The sequence below is a fragment of the Trachinotus anak genome, unplaced genomic scaffold (genome assembly GCF_046630095.1).
Source record: "Trachinotus anak isolate AG129_WGS33_773 ecotype Australia unplaced genomic scaffold, CSIRO_AGI_Tana_v1 ptg000034l, whole genome shotgun sequence".
Taxonomy (NCBI): Eukaryota; Metazoa; Chordata; class Actinopteri; order Carangiformes; family Carangidae; genus Trachinotus; species Trachinotus anak.
In genome coordinates, this window is record NW_027273885.1 from 6,911,778 (window position 1) to 6,936,805 (window position 25,028).

The window sequence follows — 25,028 nt, forward strand, 5'->3', positions numbered from 1 at the left end:
CTCTGTTTACTACAAATGTAAGGTGGGAAAATCTGAAATAAATCTTAAACAACATTACTGGATAGATGCTAACCTAACATGCGTTTGCACAGTGATCCTATATTTCCCCTCATTTTAAACAGTATGAATAATAATTTCTTCTTATATGCATATTTAAATTAAAAATACCTACATTTAGAAAAGGTTAGCATTTGGGTTATATAATTTGGCTCCTTAAGCTAATGTTTTTTAAAGTTACGTTACAGCTAGCTTACATCTTAACTATCTTATTTACACGTCCCGAAACTTTACAAGCTATTACTTATGTATTTATGGTACAATTTGACAGTAAATCACAAGACTAGCTAGTTGTTACTAAGGACTTGTCATATAAATCTGTCTTGGAATTGCTGGGAAAACCAAATTCAGTCAGTTTTATAAAACCACTGCCGAATTAAAGAAAATATCAATGAATTTCACAATGGGTGTTATTTTTTTTAAATGCATTTGTAGAATTTCAAAATATTCCTCATCTCAGGTTACAAACACACAACACAGACAGCAAAGACGTCCACTGGACAGAATACTCAGGACCAGGTGAGGTTGTTTGCTCAGTTGTTTATTTCTCTTGATTCAACTAATACATCTTTCTCGGAGACAGAACCGCTGTGGCAAATAAACAACCTTAAGAGTCACATGCATAAAATGTGAATCACATGAGGCTGTGAAAGATGACAGTGGGGATGAGGAAAAGAGAGGACTTATGTGTAAAGTGTATTGTGCCTTAGAGAAGCCCTCAGAGGGAAATGCTCACATTAAATACTGGTAAACCTGTACTGCTAAAGTTGATGCACTGTATACGTAGTAGACTAATTCTTTGTAAGTATTAGATATTGCGCAACACGTCATCTGTTGGAATCAGAGACATATCAAATCAGATGTCAGACAACGTTGTAACAACTTGACTTTCAAGGTGAAGCCCTTTGAATTGTTCTGCTGCTTCAGGACATACCACAGGGAGTAACATCACCGAATATTTTTTAACCAATCCAACCACACGTTGATCTGTATGCCTGCATCTTTACCAACATTTAGGATTGGATGAAAGCAGGATTTTAAATACACTTGAAAGGTAAATGATATACCGCAACATTCAGGAAAACATAATTGCAAACAAATTATGCAACTTTTTTTCAAAGGTACTATTCAGTTTAAGTTGTTTAGACACTGTTTTTTTTTTCCATTTTGGATTACAACTATAAATTTGTTTCAGTGTGAAAAACATTTCGGACGGATTCATAAATCATTTAGATTAAAATCTGATAATAACCAATAAAGTAGGACTTAGATTCACAGAAGTGCTATAAAGTAGATGGTGTGCGTGTGTCTGCTTGTAGGTAGCGCTAACCTATGATTGATCTATATGATAATCCCTGTGTACAGTATAACATAGATGCACATGCTGTTTTAGAGAGCAGCTGGGAAATACAGATTTAAGGGCAAACACTGCTATGATTTCATTGAACATCCACACTTGAAATAAATACATAAATATATTAAATTTGATCTTTAATAAATAATGGGAGGCAAGTTGAAGAATAGAACTAATCCAAAGACAGTCTGTGATCTCCATGGCCGAACCCTGTGCAGTGTAATATCATGCAGTCAATGAAAACAGCCAGTTTGATGAGAGATACAATGCAGCCATTGTCTGAATGTGTTTCTTATCATATTCCAAGTGAAATATGTAATAACACGGTTTCTCTGGCCGATGAGCCCAAGAGGCTGTAACGTCTTTGTAAGTTTTCATACTGCAGCAGTGTTTTTTGTGTTTTGTGTGTTTTGAAGGGGTGATGGGTAGGGTGGGATGGGGTGGGAGGGTGGGGGGCTGTGGTACACTGAGATAATCTGGCACCAGTACAGAGGCTCAGTGTTTGAATTATCTCCAGCTCCTTCCGCCGGGCAATGTTAGATAAGAACCACCACTGTGTATTGCACTAGACGGATGATTTATCAAGTAGAGGAGAGATTCTATTATATGAGGTGTAGAATAACTTTGTTACAGTGTTCAGGCGTACGGCGTCACGGCTACTGATGTCTATCGTTAGAGCTTCAGTGACTCCCTTCTCTGATCCAGTTAATCTACAACAGATGGATGCTAATACGAAAAGAAACCAGGAGATAACTACATCAGTCCACAATACTGATTAGTGATGAAGATGGTGACATTGCTCCCAAATCATCAGCAAACATAAGATTTTTACTTTTGTTGTGCTTTTCTCTAGCCTGCTGCCACTTCAAAGTAGCATGTACTGTCTGATTTCATAAGTGAAAGTGAAAAAAAAATATTCTGGGGCCATGCATAAATTGTTTCAATCTATTACTCATAATTTACACCAGCTGTTGGACAGTTAGTTGTATTAAAAGTTGTAGCCTGAGCGTGTAAATTTATAATGTAAAGTGTATTTTTCTGAGGAGAGGGACCAACAAGCCTAGTAAAAACCATATGCTTGGGCTTCAGTGCTGTGTCATCCTGCTCTTTTTTTTTTTTTTTAATCCTGCACACAGCAGACCCTTGTTAACCTGTGGCTCATGTACATACATGAGCATATGTATATGAGTGTGCATAGAAATAATGGACTCACTCAAATGACACACTGTTTCCCCAAAATGTCAGAACTGACACTGAATGCGAAGTCTAACATGAGGATTAGGTCAGCGTTTGTGAGCCTCTCATGTAGCTGATTTGATGTTCTTGTCTGTGCCTTATGAATGTGTCACAAACTGGAGTTTCCATTACCAATTGCAAGTGGTGGTGTGCTATTACTCTTTCCACGTATTGAACCTAGCATGAACCTGTGCCTTGTTGTGTGTCATTGTGAGGAATTTGGCGGGAGCAGGGAGAGAAGAGAGTATTTTTTCTTCTTTTTTGTTTTTTTTTTACATATAAATACAGTAATTACAATGCTTTTGTCAAAATTTGTCATTAATCCTCTGATTGTTCTCATGTTGAATTACTATTTACACATGTTGCCACAAAGGAATATCGTTTGTGTATTTTCTTTTACGTGCTAAGACGAGTGTTAGGATTTTGATGTTGTACATGTAGATTTCAGCTCCCAAGCACGTTGAGGGGAACATTTCAAACAGCAGTCTCTCTCCCAGTGTACGGGTGGCTTTAAATGCATGAGTTATAATGACACTATAAAATGAACAATGATAACCCAAGAGTAAATGCAGGTTAGAGTCAGTAGTATTGAACTAGCAAGTAAGTCAAGAGCTTGCAAAACACCCAAACCAATTAAATTAAATTAAAGCAAACATTTCATAGTTATCAAAAGAACATTCCTTCCATTGCTATGTTTGTGTTTGCTCAAAGGAAAATCCACGAGACTTTTTTGTCGTTGGACTCGTGTTTTTATCCAGGCTGATGATGTAGGCCATGTCCTTAAAACCAGGAGGAATTTCTCTTTTGTACCATGTGTAGACATGTCCAGACAATATATATTTTACTCCTCCATTTTTATTAATTTATTTATTTTATGTATTTTTATATATTTTTTTGAGGTGAAGGATGTTCTGTAACCTGCATGTTTGGTTGAATTCGCTGGCTGTACGTCTCTCATGTTGTGCTGTCTCTTTTGTTAGGTTATCCTCAGCCTTAGTTGCAGGTCATGACTGTCCGCACCGACCCCTGTGAGGCGTCCTTCATGTCGTCTCCTCTGCACCTCAATCCTGACAAAGAAGCGCCGACTCTTAACTTATCTGTGCTTTAATATGATACATTTGTACTGTTTTTGTCCATATTTGAAAAATGTCAGATTCAGTCAGGAGGTTAAAATCCCCCTTCAAAGGCCCCCACTTCCTTTTTTTCCAGATGATTAAGACATGAGCGCTGGTTGCACTTATCAAGACCCGGCCAATTTCTTCCTCCGCAGGTCCAAGGCCAACCACCTGCAACAGAAAGGGTTGAGATATGCTGAGAATGAGTACTAGGGCTTCATTTATGTTCATTGAACCTAATCATTTCATTGGTGACATTTAATAAAGGACAACGTCTGCTGTAATTGCACCTGACAGAAAGCACATTAAAAAATGAATGCACAAGATATTAGGAAATATTAGAAACACCTGCTGTTTTTGTAGCCAGACTAGGTAAGACCAGGTGAAAATGATTATTACCTTTCCATTTCTCCTCCTAAATTTACTTCATTCAAAAATAAAAATTATGAAGAAAAGAGGGTTCAGCTCAGTAATAGAAGCTATTTCATACTTTCTAAACCAGAATTATTTACCGTGACCTGAGGGAAAACGTTCAAATCTCCACATTGGGGTCTGTGAATCCTTTTTTCCCCTCATTCACAAGGACAGGCTTCTCCGTTCTTGTGTGCCAAACAAGTATCTGGAGACGCAAAAACAAGAGTAATATTAGTTACATGCTGTTCCCTTAATGCACTCATTCAGTCTGCTCTCCCTTTGAGCTCCCAGTCTGCCTCATGTTCTTTAAAACAGCCGACAGTACATACACAACGCCACCACACGGTCTGTCTGTGTGTAGAGAGCTACTTGAGCATGAACCCTGCATTAGAAGGGAGGGAAGAGGAGTGGGTTATCTTATATACAATAATATGACACAGTCCTCTCAGCTCAGCCTCTCCTGACCATAGGATAATGGCTACCTTCAGACGAATGTTTCAAAACAGTATGTGTGAGTTTTTTGCCTTTGCAGTAGTGGCAGTTCTTCTGGGTATGCTATTTTGCTATCAAGCTTTCATACTGGTTTGATTTGGCCCCAGAGATCGGACAAGCATCCAGGAAAAGGATAGCAAGGGAACCAGGGGGATAGGAAAAAAAAAAAAAACAACCTGAAGTGTCAAGCTCATTTTCCCCTCTCTCCTCTGCGTTGGATCCCTCCTTCCTTTCATCTCACCGTAGCGGTATTCATGAATTATGCATAGGGCATGTTTGAAATGTGCCAAGAGCACACTCCCACTTTGCTCAGGTGTAGGGGGAGGTTAATAGTCACCCTGGCGTCTGAAGTGGTAGATTATAAGAAAGAGAGATGCCCATGCACGACTTTCCATTTTTTTCCCTTCCTCCTTCCCTGCCGTCCCTTCTCTCTGTCCCCGCACTCATCTGTAATCTATGTGATGTCCCTACCCCCCACCCTAGGCCTGCAAAAAGTCCAATTCCGCTCTCTCAGCCATTCCCTGAATCCCCTCTTTTCATTTACCCATCTGAATGGCTAGGGGAGAGCAGGAGAAAAAGCTGGCTGAAAGTGCCTCTCTCTCTCTCCCTTCCTCTCCCTTCTCTCTGTCTCTCATTCTTTGTCTATGTATGCGTGTGTGTGTGTGTGTGTGTGTGTGTGTGTGTGTGTGTGTAGGGGTGATCGCAGTGTGGATACTGGCTAGTTCAAGCCCTCTGGCTGACTCCTCTTTGCCCAGAGAGAGGCTCAGTGAAATGACCCAGACCAAGGGCCAAAAGCAGGAATGGTGGAGTGGGCATTAAGAAGAACGATGCTGCTGCTGCTTCTGCAACCCTTAAGCCTCTCACTCAAATGTGTGTGTGTGTGTGTGTGTGTGTGTGTGTGTGTGTGTGTGTGTGTGTGCAATGCATGTGGGCAGAGCATGAAATATAATCAATGATATCCAACTTTTCAGCGACAAATTTGCATTATTTTACATCTTGACCAATGGAAGATCATCATGCATTTCATGGCATTCAGGCCAAGAAATACATTGATTTCTCGCCTAGTGTATGTTGAACAGGAACATAGTTGAGGATGTGCAAATCAGTAGCCTCATGAATGTGCTGTTTTTTTTACTCCAGCTCAGGAATCTTAATCAAGAAAGTTTAGGGCATCAGCAACAGACTATATGTCATGTTTTCTTGATCAGTGATCCAATAACCTCATTCGCTTCTATCAAACACAAATTATGTAAAGTCGTTCAACATTTTGATGAATGCACTTATTGGCTTTCTTGCTGAGAGTTAGAAGATAGAAGATTGATACCACTCCCTTATGTGTATGGTAGGAATGCCACCTGAAAACGGTTAGCTTAGCTTAGCACAAAGACTTGAAAGAGGTGGGAGCAGCTAGCCTGACTTTGTCCAAAGGTAATAAAATCTTCCTACAAGGATCTGGAAAGTTTGTCAAACTCTAAGTGAATAAGCAAATAAGCCAGTTTACCAAATGCTGAGTGATTGCTGGAAGTGGTTTTTCCTACGTTCTTAATTCATTTGTTTTGGGAAGTTGCAGTTTCACACCCCTCCACTGTCTTTCTTACTGTTTCTTGGATCATCAAGGCAGTGCAGTGGCATAAATCCACAAAGGTTTCTATGCTGGATGACACTGTGAAACAACAGATTCCTTTCCACAGATTGAGACTTAACATTCAAAACACATGATAAGCTTTTAAAATACAATGTATTGTTAAATTAAACCAATGGTTCCCAACCTGTTTGGCACATTCTTACAAAAAAGAGTGTAGAGGTGGCTGCTAGTTACTGTGGGTTTAAAGGAAATCAGATTAGTGTACCAGAACTTTGTTTTTGCTTCTTTCCTGCACAATTAACCCTTAGGACCCTTAGGCTGGGAACCACTGGACTACTACCTAACTGTATATAAAGAAGAGAAAACAGGCTCCATATTGGCCACAGTAAACTGATGCTTACATACTGATGTATCAGTACAATTTAATAATGTCATATGTGGATCTATCAGTCACTGTGTCCATTGATGATGATACTTTTCTGGGATTTTGAATGTAGGACTTTAACTATTATTTAAGTATTATCTAAGTATTTTTACGTTCATGTATTGGTACTTTTACTTAAGTAAATGACCTGAATATTTCTTCCACCACTGGCAACAGCAGGTTTCATTCCTTCAAAACCCAAAAAAATCTTTACCATCCGCACAAACAGTTTAGCAAATCCCTGAACTACTAACTGCTCCGGTCAAGCTGCTTAACAGGATTACAAATAAAAAGAGTACATTACCTTAGTGCAATTGGCTGCTTTAGGCTCCAGGTCGTTGAGTGTGACAAGTTCCCGCAGCAAACTACTCTCCTGGTAGCCTCCCTTCACCCCACGGAGCTTAAAATATGCCTGTGGCTTGAAGAGGATGAGTCTCAGGTTGATGGCAAAGCCAGCCATGTCAATGGCAAAGGGCCGATGGGGGTCGAACACAGTCTTCCAGCCGTAGACCTTTCCAGCTGCATTGACCTTGGGGGACTCGTACCGCAAGCCGCCCACAAAGGCCACAGGCCACACTGAAACTTTCCTAGTCGATCTCATCTAGCGAGCGGCGAGTCAAGAAGAGAAATGGAGGAGAGAAGAGAGCAGATTAGTCATTTGAAAAGGTGGACATGACAGTGAGACACAGTATTTGAGCATCAGCTGCCAGCCTTACAGCAGGGCATGGACAGAGGGTTTTTACAGCTGCTGTGATTATTCATTCTAAAAGATGGTGAATGCTGACCAAGCCTCTATGTCTTGTGCAGCTGACACACTGTTAGAAGAAAGCAGATGAAACGCAGTGCTCAACAGCTGCCTTACAATGAGATGATTACACACAACCATCTTTAAAGGGGAGTAAATGAAGACAGTGCCAAGAGGGTTTGAAGGAGCCAAACCATTAGAGTGGCTCAGATCGTGGTTGGCTGAGGAGATTCTTCAAGGTAGAGCACCGCCATCCTCCTCTTTCTTTCTTTCTTTCTTTCTTTCTTTCTTTCTTTCTTTCTTTTTTGTCCTTTAATCTCCCAACATCAAACGATCTTTGTGCCCTTTTCTTTGTCTGCCTCTCAGTGAGTGCCATTTGCAGGAGCTGCTGCAGTCATAAAAGATACGTTTTTATAATGAGGGTAGGGGAAGGTTTAGAAACAGCAGTCAGTTAATCAAATTCAATGCAGCAGAAATAATGATGCTGGTGTCTCACTTGTAGAAGATCTTTCCAAAATAAAGACATGCAAGTGCAATGTACAGTATCCAGTATGTGTGTCAATAGGGTAGAGTGCCTGCATCCATATGAAAGCAAGCAAACAGAAATATATACGTCTGTATATATGCGTATATATATATTATCTGTTTTCTGGGTCAGCACTATCTCTCATTACATTATGTTTCTCTCTGTGTCCTACATGTTCTTTTTCAGTGACACTCAGGTTTTTCTGTGATAATGATTCCTGCATTAACACCTGGGTACAGTTAAAAATAAATTGCTGTTGGAAGCTGAAGAGCTCGTCTAAGTGCCATCCTACACGTTGTCTCAACTGTTGCCAGGTATTTTGTAGCCAGGCCTTGACCAAATCTATCCACCATTTTGCCCAAACATCACCTGCCTGCTTCCCTTAAAGACACAGGCCTGGCTTAAAAGCAAGCATAAATCAGGCTCTATGAAGGAAATGTCAGGAGGCTTGTCAGTTTCCCATCTATACTGAAAATGTGAAAATGAGTGTTCCACCTGCTGCCTCTGGTGGGAATTTCAGCTGGAGTAGAGCAGCAGCTTTATTCCCACCAAATCCCTCCTCTTCTGAAAGCCAAACAAATTAACACACAACAAAATTCCTCTTGCCTCATAGTGATGAATATTTGTGTTCGTGCAGAGTTTTTTTGTTTTGTTTCTTCCGTTTTTGTTTTTTTTGTGTATGCCTACGTGTGCATTTAAGCTTTGTTTCCTGCCCCACTTAGGGAAAAGCCCACAGAGACGAAGTGACCGTGTTTCAGAGTAGTCAAAGTGGCAATACAAAGAAAAGAAATGACAAATTCTACCAGAAAAACAAAAGCAGGTATCCAGGTACAGTAATCAGTCCTTCAGGATGCAGAGAGAATAAAACAGAACTGTCATCCATTGCTGCCATTGGAGTATGTGTCGCAACAACTGAAAAGCACTGGCGTTATTAAGGTTTTTGGGGATTTTTATTTAAGTTCTATTTAATTCTTGAAGTTGTTCTAATTAAAAGTGTAGTTTTATAACTCATAATAAGCAAAATAAAGCTGATGGATTTCATGATTTGCTGGTCTATCTGTATTTCAAATTGAGTGTCTCTTGAACATAATTAAGGTAGATCAGAGTGTTACAGTAGTAATAAATTACCATCAGTTAATTTATTCAAGACATCTGAGGTAAAAAAAAAAAAAAAAACACAAAAAAAAAACCTATTGGCAACTATTTTGATAATCCTTTCAGTCCTTTCAAAATTGTGAAACAATGCAAAATATTTACTGATTCCAACCTCTCAAGGACTTCCTGCTTTTCTTTCCTCCTTCATTGAAAAAATAATTGGTAGGTTAGTCAATAATGGAAACAATTGAGGTTTGCAGCCCTAAAGAACATGTATTAATATAATTCAATAGATATTCAGTATTTTGGTTGTGCTGCTATTGTGATACAGCGTAAAGCTTGTGGTTTGGGAAGGAAACATAAGAATGATTCACATAGTTATTTACAGGGATGTATTTTCACTATTGGAAATTAATTCATCATGAGGGTTTTTGTTCAGTTTTCATTATGAAATGACTTAAAAAGTATACATTTAATAAAAGACAGTATATACCAAAGTTGCCTATAGTTAGTATTGGTGCTTGAATGAAAGAATGAGTAACACTGAGTCTGAATAGGTGGCAGCAAGAGCAACATCCTCTATAGCACCACTGTGATGGAAGTTTAATTACAGCAATTCCTGTCAGGATTTTTTATTTTTTTTTTGCAACTGCAAACTATTGTGTGAAGTCATCTGAAGTGCACTGTGTCTGTGTCAGGCTGTGGCAGCTGAGGTGAGCTCCTGCTGCACCTAACTGCTGCTGCTGTGAAAGAACTGTGGACAAGCGTAGTCAGCAATTAAGCCTTTTTAATGCCACATACTCTTAGGCTTAATTAGCATGTCAGCCACAAAAATGTAATGTTAATGTCTGACTATTAAAGATTTTGTCAGTGTGACTTAAAAAAAAAAATGTTTTATTGTCGTTTAGATGAAACATTAGTTTTGGTCATACGTTATTGAAATGTGACTCAAAAAGCTGAGAGAAATGACACAGGGTTATACAACTTCAATGAAAATATTAAATACAGTTGTGATAAAAATGAGCTTCATTATGCTCACAACCAACAATGATATCATTTCATATTCATACTAGAATACGCTTTGAAAATGTAATTAAACATGATTCATTACTTTCTTCCTTTGTGTGATAGAAACACAGGCTTGGATCATTTTAATCAAATCCTCAATCACTTTATCATACTTAACTTATCCTAATCACATAAAGGATAGTGGGACACTTTGTTCATCTTAGTGAGGAAGACAAGACACAGTCGTAATACAGGCTTGTAACACCTTGAATTCCTCAGAACAAAAAAACACATGAGATTGAGTGATTTATGAAGCAGGTTCATGTCCAGCTACTGCAGTCTTGTTGCTTCTCTGTCACGACAGATGAACACAGACATCTAATGTGACAAACCAGTAGAGCCAGAATATTTTAGCTGCATTGTTTTTGTGGTACCATCTCTGCTTCACTTATTCACTGTTGTTTTTACTTCGTTTGGGTAGAAGAATAAAAGCCACATTCACTTTCTGAGAAGCCTCCCCTGATTTTACACTACATGCCAGTGATACCACGCAGTTTTCAGTCTGTTAAATGAAAGTGATGCATTCTCTCAGCAAACTGCTTTTGCATTGGCTACCTCTCTTTATAACTGTCGCCCTATATACAGTATCGCAAGCTGTGAGCTGTTTTGTAAACCTTAAATACAATTTTTATATAGAAGATAAACACTGATTTTGAGTATTTCATTTCATTTTAATGTTTTAGCTGAAAGCATTACATATTGGCTTTAAGGGTTCTTTTTTGTGTTACAACTGTCTGTGGTCTCATCTAACTTTAGTGTCTCAACAGTAGTGAGGTTTTATTGGTGATTTCACTGTCGTACAATATTTCATTTGGTTTCGTCTCTTCAATTTGTCAACATGTTACTAGTTACTAGAGTTCAAAATCTATTGCGATTGCTCAAAAATCAAAGAATTACCTCACATGAGATGAAACAGGATGTAATGATGAACCTATTTTTAACACGTGAAGCACTGAACATCAGTCTATCAGCTGCATTTCCACACTGGAAGAGTCACTTATATCTGTTGTCTGTTGTTGAGACACTACACTGTCAGCAAACTACTGAATTTTTACTGTGGGGGTGGAGGGTGGAGGCCAAACTGTCCCGTAGCTGCAGTCAGCTGTCTGCTTTCTGTCTATCTGTCTGTCACCTTCTCTTTTTCTTTTTTTCTTTTTCTATCTCTCCCTCCTTCTCCCTCTTACTTCCCCTCAGGGCCGTTACTCTGGCCCATAAATAGGCCTGTTGGAGTTGATGGAGAGCCTCTGAGGGAGACGGAGCACTTCGGCTGATTCCCAGAGAAAGGTAATGACAGGCCCCGTCAATACCCGGCACTCCATTTACTACGGACCCCGTCTGCACTGCTAACAAGACTTGAGGCTAATACTCAGAGGACACAGACCGTGTCCACTCAGGTAATTCAACTCATGTCAAGATGGATGGCCCGAAGTGTACTGATTACATGCCCAAACTTCTTTCCACTAGTTCCAGATCACTGACTATGCTTGTTAAGAGCTAAAAAACGCTTCAAGTAACTGAGAATTTATTGTTTAACCCCTCTTATACCACAGATTCCTACAGTAGAGAATGTGGCTGGGAAGTACCCTATAATTTTTTTTTAAAACATACAATACAACTGCAAAAGGAACATCTACATTGACGTGCAGTCTAAATTCATGGACAAAATAAAAATTTGTCCACCTCAATCTTTCCTACAGCCCATGTATCTTATCCTAGTCTATTTATTGAGCAATGCCAGTCACACCTCTGTGAGCTTTCGAGCTTTCCGAACAGCACCAGCCAGCCTCAGTGTCTCAACCGTGAATGGTTCAATTTCCCAGGCCCCCTGAATTACTCACCGTTTGCTTTACACATGGTTTGTTTTTCTGAAACTCAGGTGGACATCAGTGATGTAGTATTTAAAAGGCAGACAGAGCTTGAGGATTTAATAGTGCTGCAGCTGGCAATAAACAGGAAAGTTATGTTTTAGACTAAGATCACAAATGGTTAAGTTTAGACATAGGCTAGACTTAGATTATTACACTTATGCATAAAGTTGGAAATACTTTAAAAGTTAGGTTAAGGTTAGAGGTGATTGGGTTACAACATGAACAGGACTTCCATTTGTATGTAATCACACTGCAATCCATAATAACACTTAAGCCACTATGATGAAGCTAATTCAGCGATGTGTGTGCGCTAGCCAGTGTTTACTGTTAGTGTAACAGTAAATGACAGCACTGCCTTGAGAAACATTTTATATGTGTCCAACAATATCCTCCTGCCTTGGCATGCTAGCCGTTTGTCAGTTTTCCCACAAATAAAATACTGTTTGGAGAATTCAACGCGACATTATTTTAACACTCCTCCTAGCAAGAGGGGCATGAAACCACTGCATCCAAGTGAGTTTGTTGAGGAAATATCAATATATAATTTTCATTAAGTAAGACCTAAAAAAAAAAAAAAAAAAAAATAGAGAGTTAGAGAGAGTTTATGGAGTGAACGTGATGCTGTATATCAGCACTAACCTCCTCAAACAGCTCCAGGCTGTATGTGTTGTCATCATCAGCAAAGTAGACGATCCCAGCTTGACTGCTGTTGGCGTTGAAGGTCTCCCTCAGCCACCGCAGGGCTAGATTCCTCTGCATGGTCCCCCTGGGGATTCTGGGGTCCCGAGTGTCGCCCCGCAGCTTATAGTTCCTGGGCGTCTCCACATTGAGGTGGGTGTAGTTAAGCCCAGTTTCTCGAAGGAGCCGTGTAACAAGAGGCGTCCTCCTTTGGGAGTCCTCCACCAGGATCCAGTGCAGGTTGGGAACGTGGAGGAAGGTGTTTGCCAGCCGTGTCAGCTCCGCTTTCTGCACCGGTCGACTATACGTCGGGGTGATGATGTGGATGGTAGGCAGTACATCGGACCAGGGTGGAGGCCGTGTATACACGTACTCTGTCCTCACCACCTCCACAATGTCCTTATCTGAGGCACAGTATTCCTTGGAGTCCTGCGCCTGGCCACCTGCCTCCCTCTTGCCCTCGACACCGTCATCTGCAGATTTGGGGATAAGAACACATGTAAGGCATTAGTGCAACCTTGGGCTGCCCTTTGTATATTTGCCTCAGGTGACTTAAACCCAATGGGGGTAAAGTGTACCTGAGAGCCGGTGATGACGGACTGCAAGCCTCTCTGGAATGATAAAGATCTCTTTTACTAGGTGGTGACAGGCTGCAAAAAGTGAAAGCAAGCACCGTGAGAGGATAACACAGCTGATGGACAGAGAGACAGCGCAAGATGGGGGAGGGGAGACATGGGCCTTGCTATTCCCCCAGCGGTGCCTTTGGGTTTTTCTTTATAAAGAAAGAAAAATGTGGATCCAGTAGACGTGCCCTCTTTTTCAGACTCCACCACAGATTCCCTCCTCTGCTTCTCACCCTCCATTTTTACAGCATGCTATGTTATTTTCTATAAGTAAATATAGCTGTGAGTTGGTGTATTTTGCTGAATTAAGGAAGTCCTAGAGTTTGCAGTTAATTGCATTTCTGCCTCTGAGATGCTGTATTATGTATAAAATTGCTCTTATCACTTGTTGTTGGATGTTGCTTTCAGTTGTTAGTGAGCACAAGCTGGTAAAAACTCTGCTACCAGGATATCCTGGCTCACAGATAAATCCAAAGAAAATGGTTAAGAAACTCCACTCAAGCCTTCATAGCTGCTTAAATGGTTACTACACATTTATGCACATCGGTAATGTGGTATTTGGAAATTTTGGTAATAGATATAGATATGTAAACAGAAATACATTTGAATGACTATAGTATAGTATAGTATAACGTACTGTAGAGATAAAGGAGTTTCTAAAAGTGCCCTTTTTTGGAGAAATGTTCAGACATGTGCTTAAAAAATAATTCTGCATAATTCCCCTGTATCCCCATTGCGTTGATGACCCATGCAGACAAAGTTGCAGTTATTATTTTCTGACTCTGTCAATGATTTTTGCTTTAGGCAGACAAGACTAATTCTTTCTTTTTTCCTAACAAGAGCTTGTATATACTTAAAGTCAGTGTGTGGTTTAAGGCCTGTAACAGTTTAATTTTCATTTTAGGGCTGACCTCAGGTTTTAAGTTTGGTTGTTGTTAAAAGAATAACTCAAAACCTGGATGAAAAGCAGCAGAACCTGTAACCACACCTTTTTGTGATGCCACAGTGTCCTGGGGTGCACCTGTACACCACTGCAGGAAAGTGAGAGGGAGGTTAGCAAAAACAAGATTTTCAGGGGGTGTTAAAAAAGAGGTGGAGTGGAAGAGGTTATGTTGAGTATCTCTTTTTCGCTGGAAACTGTTTTAGAGTGGCATAAAGGAGATTGAGTGTGTAAAACTGTGTATGCTCAGTGGAGACTCTCATGTTATCTGTTTGTCAGTCAAGGTGCAGGATTATCAAAGATCCCAGCACTTGTGGCACTTCATGAATGTCATTTTGAAAAACGTGACTACTTACTCAACACTTACATATAAACAATGGAGAATGAGTCAGAGTTGATGCCAGTGATAAAGGATGTGATATTTTGGCCCTAACAGCTTGGTCATGATGGATAGACTACGATTATAGATTCATTAATGTTGTTAAATTTCTTTTCATTGTGCCACAGCTAATGGCAATCTTTGTCACCGTTCTGCCCAAGCTCCATTTGCACCTCCAACATAAAGAGGATTTTCCTGCGGCACACAGATTAACACAATCTGCTGATGGCCAGATGTTCAGCAGAGACTGCCAGCAAGCATGCTGCCAAAAAAACCTCTAGCTTCTCTTTTAAGAGAACACAAAAGGACTCCAGTGGGCAGAGCTGGGTCAGATAGCACTTGCAAAAGAGATTTTCAATTTTTGTTACACTTCATTGTGTCTTAACTATATCCCATAAAAGCATAAAATTACTTCATGCATTTAACTGTTGACACCTTAAACATAAAATTCAGATATTTGGTGAACAGAAAGTAGTATGCTTTTTAATGAATCTTGGCTAATCAGACACTATTTGAAGTGTTTCGATAAAAATTATTTAAAATACTTAGGAAATGTTCTTCAGAACAGACTGCTTAAGGTCATTTGTGTAAATCTGTTTGGTTTGTTAACCCCTGTATGTGCATTCATGACATTATAAGAAGAGGGCAAAGCCCTCTATTGATTTGCTGTCGCTCTAATTTGGGTTTGTTTACTCTGCAGCATACTTGACATTTCACACTGTAGCTTTGTGGTCTCTGGGGGATGATTGGAAGGCTCATGGGGTGTGTATTAATGACTCAGACTGGTGTGCAAACATGATATTATATGTGGATGCAAGATATTCCATGAAGCTAATCAAGCAGACACATTTATTACTTTAATTTGCAGATAAACAAACTCTGAAATTAATTTGGGGAAATCTTTAAAACAAAATGGATAAAATGTCTGAGCACTGGCGTCACACCAAGGAGAGAATGTGGATTGATCTGCCAAAGCATGTGATAAGCTATGAGTAGTGTGAAAGGACATTGTTTTGTAACATACTGTACTGGCCCAGTATTATTAGGAGAAAGAAAAATGAATGCAGATGCATATATGCAGCTGAAGAATTAATTCTATTCAACTGACAGAATAAACATAAAAATAACTGCTTAAGGTAGGAAAGTGTGAATGTGATGGTAACTTCTAAACAATCCACACTGATGAGGTTTACAATGACTGGGCAAGTGCTATTGAAATCTGATGAAGCTGATGGTCATGGCCAGTGAGTGCCTCTAAATGATCAGCCTGTTGTCTAAACCTGAAGTGCGGTGTTAGATTCGAGGACCCACTTCAGATTTGATAATGCCAGTGAAGTGCAGTGCACTGCATACCCTTGCGGATGGCGAGGAGTGGAGCTATAGCGCTTTGGTGCCAAACAGTGATGAGCAGAGTCCAGGGTAACACGATCAACACGATGGCAAGAATATCTCTTCTCTTCGGCATCTCCAGGATTGGTTATTTGGCTTGGCATTACCTGGAGAAAAAAAGATTGATGAATTTATCTTCCTGCATTTTGTAACAAACAGGATTTCTAGTCAAGTGAATTTCCCATGAAATGTTCAGGTGTTTTAGATAAAAGACTCACACCAGAATCTATTAACATTCTGAGGCACATTCATACAGTGTGTTGCTGAATTATAGGGAGGACATTCTCAGCACCTTAATTATCATTAACTTCCCGCAAAAAACCATATTAGGCACTGGGGGACATCCATAATCATAAGGACCAAAATGTCATTGAAAGTGAAAAAGAAGAACTCCAGTGACACAAAAATTGAGTGACAGTCTGTTTGGTGGTGTTAAAACTAAATAAAATATTGTTCTGCCACAGAGGCAGCTGCACAATAGGCTCACCACAAATCATTAAGACTGAGACAATGGAGCAGGTGAATGCTGTTACATCTATACAGATTTTGATTTAAAACTGTAACTAAGTGTGCCAGCCAACGAAAAGGATGGTCAAAGCCACCGGAGGAGGCCACAGAGCAGGAGCTTGTCCACTCTGCCAACCCAATGAGCTCATCGATGCCATCACTGAGAATGGGGGTGTGACTTCATGCCCAGTGCTGAAACTATTCAGCAGCCAAATGGCAGGAAACTATGTCACCAGACTGCGGGTTTACTGTTTGGCAAACGTGCCCTTCCCTCTGTGTCCAGATCATTTGGTTGAGCTTTGTATCCCTTTGAAAAACCTAATTACAGCATGAAAGAAATTAACCAGACATTAAGTGGAATAGCATCACTGTTCTTTAAAATGCTCTCTTCTTTATGCTATAAAACAGTTTGATTTAAAACAAAACAGAAAAAAAATCTGCCAAAGCAACTGATATAATGTACTTTTTTCATCAGCAAAGGGTAAAAGTTTAATGAATTGTGTTAGTCTAAGTGTAAGTCTGTTTAACATACTGAATGGATTTCCTTTTTCCTATCTCTTATAAAACATTTGCAGCCCTCCTTTATTTTAAGCTTTTAAATCTGTGCTATTTAAATGACCCTGCAGTTTTCTTTTCCTCTCTCAACTGCCTAATGCTATTTGTGATGTAAGTGGAAGAATAGGTTATCACCCCAGATTCCAACCTGGTATCACTCTTATTTTTATTATTATCACTGTTTATTGATTTTTCTATCCTGTGTCTATGCCCACTCTAGCCACCTCCAGACCAGGAGATACCATAACATTTTTTATTTTTTATTTTAGTAAAATTAGTAAAAGATAACACTTCCCCAGTTCATTTCCATTTATATATACAGTATATATAGATACATATTTATATATAGGCCATATAGGAAACACACAGGGGCAGGGCTGTTGTTAAACAAATCTTATAAGCTATTCAGCTTCATATTCTCAGACTAACTCGCAGCAACAAATTATATTTCAGCTCACATACCTTACCTTGCATCTTGAAAGCATTCGGGACACAGTGGGGAGCTACTTCCTGCTAGTCATGAATGGTTGTCTTTTTTATGTAACTTGCAACCCTACAAACTAATATAGTTCCTCAAAGATGTGTTGTATCTTACATTTATTGAGCAGAGGATCAGCTTGACAGAACTGCTGTGCCTTGTTATGGTTGCTAAGCTTTCATTAAGACATTGAAAATGAACACTGAGTTGAATTAATACCTCTGACACACTCTCAGCAAACATTATTACATCATCTCACACAAATTTGGTGCAATTCTTTTGTTTCAGATTACATTATTTTCCATTGTCCACTCCCTGTATTTCATGCCCACATAGCTCATTTACATTGAATTATGCTGAACCCTCGCTGCAAAAATGAAATTATTAACTGATCTGCTCAATTAAACCAAGGAAAAAAAGAAACAGACATAATGTGAGCACAGGTGTTTAGCATATTCGTTTCTTCTTTACACTTGAGGAAACAAGTCATCTTGTTTCCCACAGTGATCCTGCTCCCACTGCTGGGGAAGGTGGCAGTATATTGAAGCTTAATATAATTGTACAAGCCAATTATGTTTATTGAGCTCTGTAAATAAATACACCATTAATGCTGAAGCCATCAGGTAGAATAACTCTGACACAAACCCTACACCATATAAGTGGTTTTTACTGATAAAGAAATTGGTTTTGCACAATTTAAAAGCTCTATTTTTTCAGTGGAGAGGTGATTTACAGCAAAGTCCTCTGTGGGAAATATTACTGTGCATGGTCCTGCATACTTATATAGAAGTACAATGAGTTCTAAGGGAAATGACATTACCCACATGCCAAATTCTTGAATGGGGAAATTTTAGTGATAAACCCAGTGAATATCTCCTTTGAGCCATGTATTTTAAAGTACATAATCTTCCAGCACCACTTGAAAAAAGTGAGCTATGTCCTTTATTGAGTAAAAATGACTTGATCATGTAAACGCTACAGATGATGAAAAATAAGCCTTTAAGATCTTTTCATCATAACCTTAAATACAATCACTTTACACATATTTACAAAAAGTGACAGTGAAAACAATCCTTTTACAGCTTATAAATGTGTGAAAAAGGAAAAAAAAGCTTCCTGTATTTAAATCACTATCTGGAGAGCACTCACAAACACAAACCATTGTTAAACGTCTACCCACTAGACATCGCCTCTATTGCTTAAGTCTGAAGATTCTTAGTCATCCCAGTTATGGTCTTTCTAAGTGCTACACGAAGGCAACTAACAACTCTCAAGGTGTTAAAGACCCCACAAGAGGTTAAATACCTGGAACCTCCACTACTCAGTTAGAACTTAAGAAGTCTTTCGGATGACGGGTGAAATAGCTTCCAGTGTATAACTCATAGAAATGCTAGCGCTATTGCTTTATGTGAAATGGATTTCTTGACCCTGTATATATGCCTTTTGTATTGGGAAGTAGGAGGTACTCCAACAATTTAGCACTTCCATAAAGGTGAAGGACTAACAAGAGACAGATTAACGATAATGATAAAAATTAAAGCTGCAGAGGCTGAGATCTCTTGACTTTTAGTCACCAGTATGGGTCAAGCTTCAAAAACACTGGATCCTACGAATGAAACTCTATAGCATCTTTTGTTAGACCCACCCTCCCAAGTAAATGTCCTCCTCCTTAGAACTTTACACTTCCTGTTTGTAACCTAGCCTTTCTGAAATTTCCTAGTCTCTAATGGAAAGCAGATATTGCAGATGACATCACTATGACACCATTAAGGTATTTTTTTTTTTTTTGATTAGACTAAGCTGCTCCAGAGCCTCAGCAACCCTTATAAAACTGTTACAGGTTCAGTATATCATGTGACCGGTAAACTAACCTTGATGTGTAAAATCAGTGGAATATCCCTTTAATAACATTTCTTGCTTACGATTAATACAATCACATGAATGAAAAAAAGCCTTTGGATGCTTACCCACAGTTATAACTGGATCATGGCACCACTGGTGATGCGCAGCTGGGAAGGCCACACTGCATACTGGACGAGCTACGTAGCGGTGACATCCTCCATGTCACGTCAGCCGACCATGTCCTTTTCCTCTTCCTCTGCCGTGTCTACGAACGCAGACAGGCAACTCCAAGCCCAGACCTGGAAGATAGGGACATTTCAGTGAATATGATTCAGTGATGATAGATTACAGAGTGATTTCAGAACTCCCCCCCCCCCCTATTTTGCTCACTTCTCTCAATCACACAAGCATGCAAGATTCAAGGACAGTTAGCCAGGTTTAAACATAGCGGTTTGGATAGGGTCTAAGAGTCAAATGTCTTACAGAGATTCTACATGGACACCTTCATGAGTGGTGTGGCTGTGTGTGATGACTATTCATTATTTAACATCAAGGAGCTAGGGCTCAAAGTCAAGCAGAGTAGAAGTGCGTCAGTGTAATGTAAATAACTCTAGTCTTGATGCACATCATTCAGATTCACAGGAGGTGGTGGTACACCCCTGCTGTGCTTCACAAAGCAATTTTTCTGTTCATGTGTGAAATGATAAAATACTGTATATATTAATATATGATTTTTACCTCATTGACGCCAATCTGAACTGCACAGACACACTCTGCAATTTTCCTTTTTTTTATGTCTAATGTGGAAACTGGAAGAGGGTTAGTCACAACTCCACCGCCTGCCAACAGTCTGGGGTGGGGGATGTTACAAAAATAAACTGGCATCATGTCTTATTCAAATACATCTGAGGGAACACTGCTTCTGTGGAGGCTTATGCTTCACTCAGCCAGTGATGTCTGCACGCTGCATCAGCTCCAGAACTGGATGGCCTGAGACAGTTTTTTAGGGGCTTTGTGATCGAAAACCATATAAACTGCAAATAAGTGTGTTCTGGGGATTAACAGAAGGAGTCCCAGAATTATTTTACTGAGGCACACTGTTGTATAAAAAGGCAAATTCCCTGCGACCCAGTGATGCACCCCCTTAAAATGTTTGTGCTTGATGTGCACAAAATTTCAAGCTGGGCGATGACAATGTTGTCGCTCCTCTCTTCTGCGCACTGTGATGGAGCTGAACAGGAGGAAACACAGTATAGTACAACAACCTGCCAAGATCCCAGACCCTCCAACAGGCCAATGCAGCGTCTAAGAGCTAAACACTTTTGAAAGAAAATATTTGGAAAAACAAAACAGGCGCTGCCAGCTAAAAGGAGCTGGAGCTCATAATGCTGCTGTGTATAGAACATGTAGCTGAAAACAGGTGTTTTGTGATATGAATGCATTTCAATTTCATCTTTGGCACAGAGTTATTGTTGAGCTGAGTCATGCCATGCAAGATTAATGTCTCAGGTCTTGTTTTGAAAGACAGATTTAACTGGATATTTTATAGCTAGCTTCCATTTTTATGCTCGTAACCTATGGATTTGTGAATGAAATGTAAAAACTTTGCTGATTGCTTCAGGTCACAATTTGAATTGGTTTAAATCTTAGGTTTATGACCAAATGCCTGCAAAATCAATGCCATTCCCATTAGCCTATTAATTAGCAAATTTTTGCATGGCATGGTAACAGATTAAACTGAGATAGTGAATGTTGGTAAATATTATATCCACTAAATATCAGTTAGAAATTGTTTGGCAAGAAAGCGAATAAGCAACTACACATAACTCCCAAAATTCTGAACAAACCTTAGCATTGTGAGCTTGTTGCCATGCTAAGCGCTCACAGCACTTCTTGGCCCGAGCCTCACAGAGCTGCTACTGTGACTGTAGATTGTCAAAATGTACTGTAGAGCAGATTGTTCTCTCTTAATGTGGATGATAAATGGCCAGACACATGCACAACACCGCAGCTTACATTTTTCTTTGTTCCTGTTCTACCCTCTAATCAATTTCATATCTGTTTTGCCGTACTAACGTTCCTCCATCTCTGCTGACATCAGGCGGTGAAATCGTAACAGAAAGGTATCACTGATAGATAAGTGTGTAAAAAGCAACCAGCTTCGAGGCCTCCATACCCCACAAGCATCCACGCGGCCTGAATTGTGTGATGTGGCAAGAATACAGAGTTAGTCCCACATACACCACAGACTGCAGCAGCCAATGGCAGACAATGAAGCTTGAAAGCCTTTCACATCACCGCGAGTTAACCAGCTGTGAAGCGAACACCTGCCACTGATTAATAAAGAATCACAGCAACAATGCCACGTGTGAAAATTGTTGTACTGATTGTTGAACTAACACCGTTACCCCCCGAAAAGGTGAACTGGGGGGTGAAAACAATATGTTTCGCTAGTGGGATTGAGTGTATCAGAGAAAATGATACCGTATGAAATAAAAATGATGGGAAATCTGTACAATAGTAGGCTATGCCTCCAATTTTCTCACTTGTTTTAAGCCCTTGTGTTACAATACACAGCAGGCTGTCCTTTTTTATGATCATTGATGTTATGATTATCATTACAGCAGTCTATTCATGAAAACTTTTACTTAGCTCGGTTGGTAATTCCCATATTGTTCCTGTATGGGGCTTATATGGTTTTATTTTGTCAGATCTCTGAATAATCTTAACTCATTGCCTTTCTGTAACTGAGGTGACATATAATTAAAATCCTCCCCCTTACATTAAGGTAGCGTCAGCTAAGATACTCTCCTAAACAAATGAACTAGATTCATTTGAGTCCTCCTTTGAATCTAGTTTCATTTGTTTTGGAAACTATATTTTGCCTTATCTTATATTTATCAGGCAGTTATTGCAACAAAAAAGGGCCCAAAGTGATCTTTTTGTGGACAGGATGACGAATGTATTTAATGCCATATACTGTAAGAATGGATTTGGAAAGGATTCATTTACTTAAATTGACTTCTGTGATGACTGATTTCTATGTGTGATAATATCTTCGTTTGTAGTACTGAAAAAAGAAAAATCCCATCGTCCACTTACAAGCTTTTTTCCATGACATTCAACCATACTGTATTTCATCGTCCTCCTCAGTGGACCATGCTGAACTTCACTATCGTCACCTGTTATGAGATGACAGCTGCATAAACTCAAAGCTACAGAGACCACAATATGTGATGGGCAGCAGATGAAAAAGTGATAGTAACACTGAGTTAAGATTTCCAAAGTAAAGAAAAGAACTTTGACACTCTTTATCAACTTTGTCATATTGTTCATAAAGTAAATTCTTTTGATACTGCTTGTCAAAATTTAGCCATAGGCAGTAATCAGTCTCCAGTGAAACAGGTTTATATGTATTTTAACATAAAATGTGTTAAATGCATACTGTAACTTGAAATATACTGAAATGTATAGCTGTTTTTGAGCTAAAACAATATTTCAATAGGCATCAGACAATAAACTTTGATAATTTATTACATGGTCCCTCTGTGTGAGAAATACATGAGAGCCATCACGTCAACTCTGCTGTCTCCCTCTTTCTTCCCACTCTTTCCTCTCTTCCTTAGATTTCTAAAGCTGAGTCTCCAAAGACGGAGCAGGGGTAAGTTTCCAAGTTTGTAAACGAGTCTGCCTCTGACTTCTGAGCTGCCTTGGCCCTGACCATCTCCTATTTCCAGAGGACCAATAACAACATCATCTTTTCCTTGCTTGCTTTGCCATGGCATCATTTTGATGTACCTTGCAGTCTGCAGAGAAGAGAGGATCTCTGGAGATACTGCGTTCTGGTATGTCCAATCATTCACTTTCATTTATGAATTCACTGGCCTCCGACCGACTTGGTAAAGCCCAGAACAGTTTTCAGGAATATCTGGAGAATCTTAGAGGATAATTCACTGAAATAGATCATGATTGGTGTTACTGTCACAGGCCCAAAAAACAGCTTCACCAAGAGGTGACATTAAAAGTGAATTTTAAGTCTGTGGGCATTGATTCAGACAGGCCTAATTGCTTTTGAAGTACAGTTGATGTTTTTCCCCCCACATAGTCCTGGTTTTGTGTTTGAATGCACAGAATCCTCATAACATCATCACCAACATTATTAAAATGTACTGGCATTTCGTTTGGTGACAGATAAATTCAAATGTAAATTGACAACTAACAATGCTACACAGCCACATTAAATGCAGGAACTCACAAGTTGTGGACTACACATGCCTTTGTATACTGAAGTGCAAGTACCACGTCTCTCTGTCACTCTGAAAAAATACTATACAGCAATTAGCGTATGCATATGGTATATTTAATGACTAACTTTATTCATATGCTCAGTTTAATACTTTCTCTTTCTGCTCTGGCAAACTGTAAAATATAATGGACAAAAAACAATTAGGGGCTGCCTCGTTAGAGCAGTCGAGAACAATCTTGTGTTTTAAAGACCAAGGTGCACTGATACTTGAATCAGTTTGAATCTTTGTGTCATTTCCTCACAAACTAATTACACTCATTATGGGCAGAGGAGGAACTGATGACATAATGTACAATTATTATTTTTTTTAATTAATTTTTGATTTGAAATCTTGAATAGAGCTGGCAATTATTTTGCTTTTCACACTGTCGAAGAGGGTGTTTTAAGTTCTTGGATTTAAAACAGGCGTTAAATCATCATGCATCCTCATGTGACATGAGTCGAGGGGGGGGGCATTTCCTTCCTTTCAATAATACAAAGGAGAAGATATTCCAGTTCTGCCCTGCTTGTGCTTGCTGGGCTACGACTCATATTCAAGGTTTGGGTTCAATGAAAGGTCGCCTTCATGCTAGTTTTGTGTTACTTGTCCCATCAATCCAATTCACACCTGTCATGGAGCGCTCTTCAAAATTTGATCCCTTCTCATGAAACAAGCCCCTGCTTTGAGTCAAGCTAATAATAGCAATGCAGGGAAGGCAGCTACTGTATAAATACTGTGGCTGCCTGTGAGAGGAAAGACAGCTATGTTGTTTATGATCATGTCATATTCTTAAGGTCATCCTAAATCATGCTGACTGGAACTGACTGTAATAGTAATAATTAATTATTTGGTGTGTAAAGCATGATTAATAGGTGTAAGCAGTCAGACTCCTGTCAATCTGAAATCCAACTGATTTTCTCATTTTGCTGCACTACAACGATCACTGTAAATGATGAAATGTTGTTCAAAACAAAAATTAGCCAGAGAATGTGGCAGCAAGTGCTGTTTCTCATGCTTGATTTAGATGAAGATCATAGATTGTTTTATTTTCAGGAAAACTTGAATAAGCCATTAGCTGTGAGCATTGGCCCTGATTGATGGCCCCAGTCCATCCCTGGATCAGGCTGCCTCAGCAATGATAAAAGATTTAAGAGCGGCAACCTTCAGGCAGGTTCTCCTCCGCCGATAACCATCGGGGATAACCCAACGCAGTCTTCCCTTAACTTATCCTGACTAATTTATGGTCGGGCTCACCCAGGGCACATTTCCAATGCTGAACCAGGGAGCATGATGTAGCCTCTCATAGTTGGCTGAGCCAAGGAGCACCGCCAGGATTGCAGAGAGGCTGCCACTGAGACCTGGACCTGCCATG

The 25,028-nt window shown here is 39.5% G+C and overlaps 1 protein-coding gene across 3 annotated transcripts in view; it reads right to left on the reverse strand.

Moving 5' to 3' along the window:
- Positions 1–2,894: 2,894 nt before the first annotated feature.
- The window catches only part of LOC139614437 (galactosylgalactosylxylosylprotein 3-beta-glucuronosyltransferase 1), an 85,989-nt gene continuing 63,855 nt past the window's right edge, over positions 2,895–25,028 (reverse strand). Inside the window, exons 1-7 of one of the 3 annotated variants that reach the window (XM_071471701.1) lie at positions 19,496–19,633; positions 15,953–16,095; positions 13,236–13,307; positions 12,619–13,130; positions 6,982–7,278; positions 4,275–4,381; positions 3,794–3,933 (exon numbers count right to left, since the gene is read on the reverse strand). In XM_071471701.1, coding sequence (XP_071327802.1) covers positions 4,295–4,381; positions 6,982–7,278; positions 12,619–13,130; positions 13,236–13,307; positions 15,953–16,064 — 1,080 coding nt within the window. In that variant the 5' untranslated portion in view covers positions 16,065–16,095; positions 19,496–19,633 and the 3' untranslated portion in view covers positions 3,794–3,933; positions 4,275–4,294. Of the gene's footprint in view, positions 3,934–4,274; positions 4,382–6,981; positions 7,279–12,618; positions 13,131–13,235; positions 13,308–15,952; positions 16,096–19,495; positions 19,670–25,028 lie in introns of those variants that run through there. The other 2 variants (XM_071471702.1, XM_071471703.1) reach the window with 2 other exon arrangements.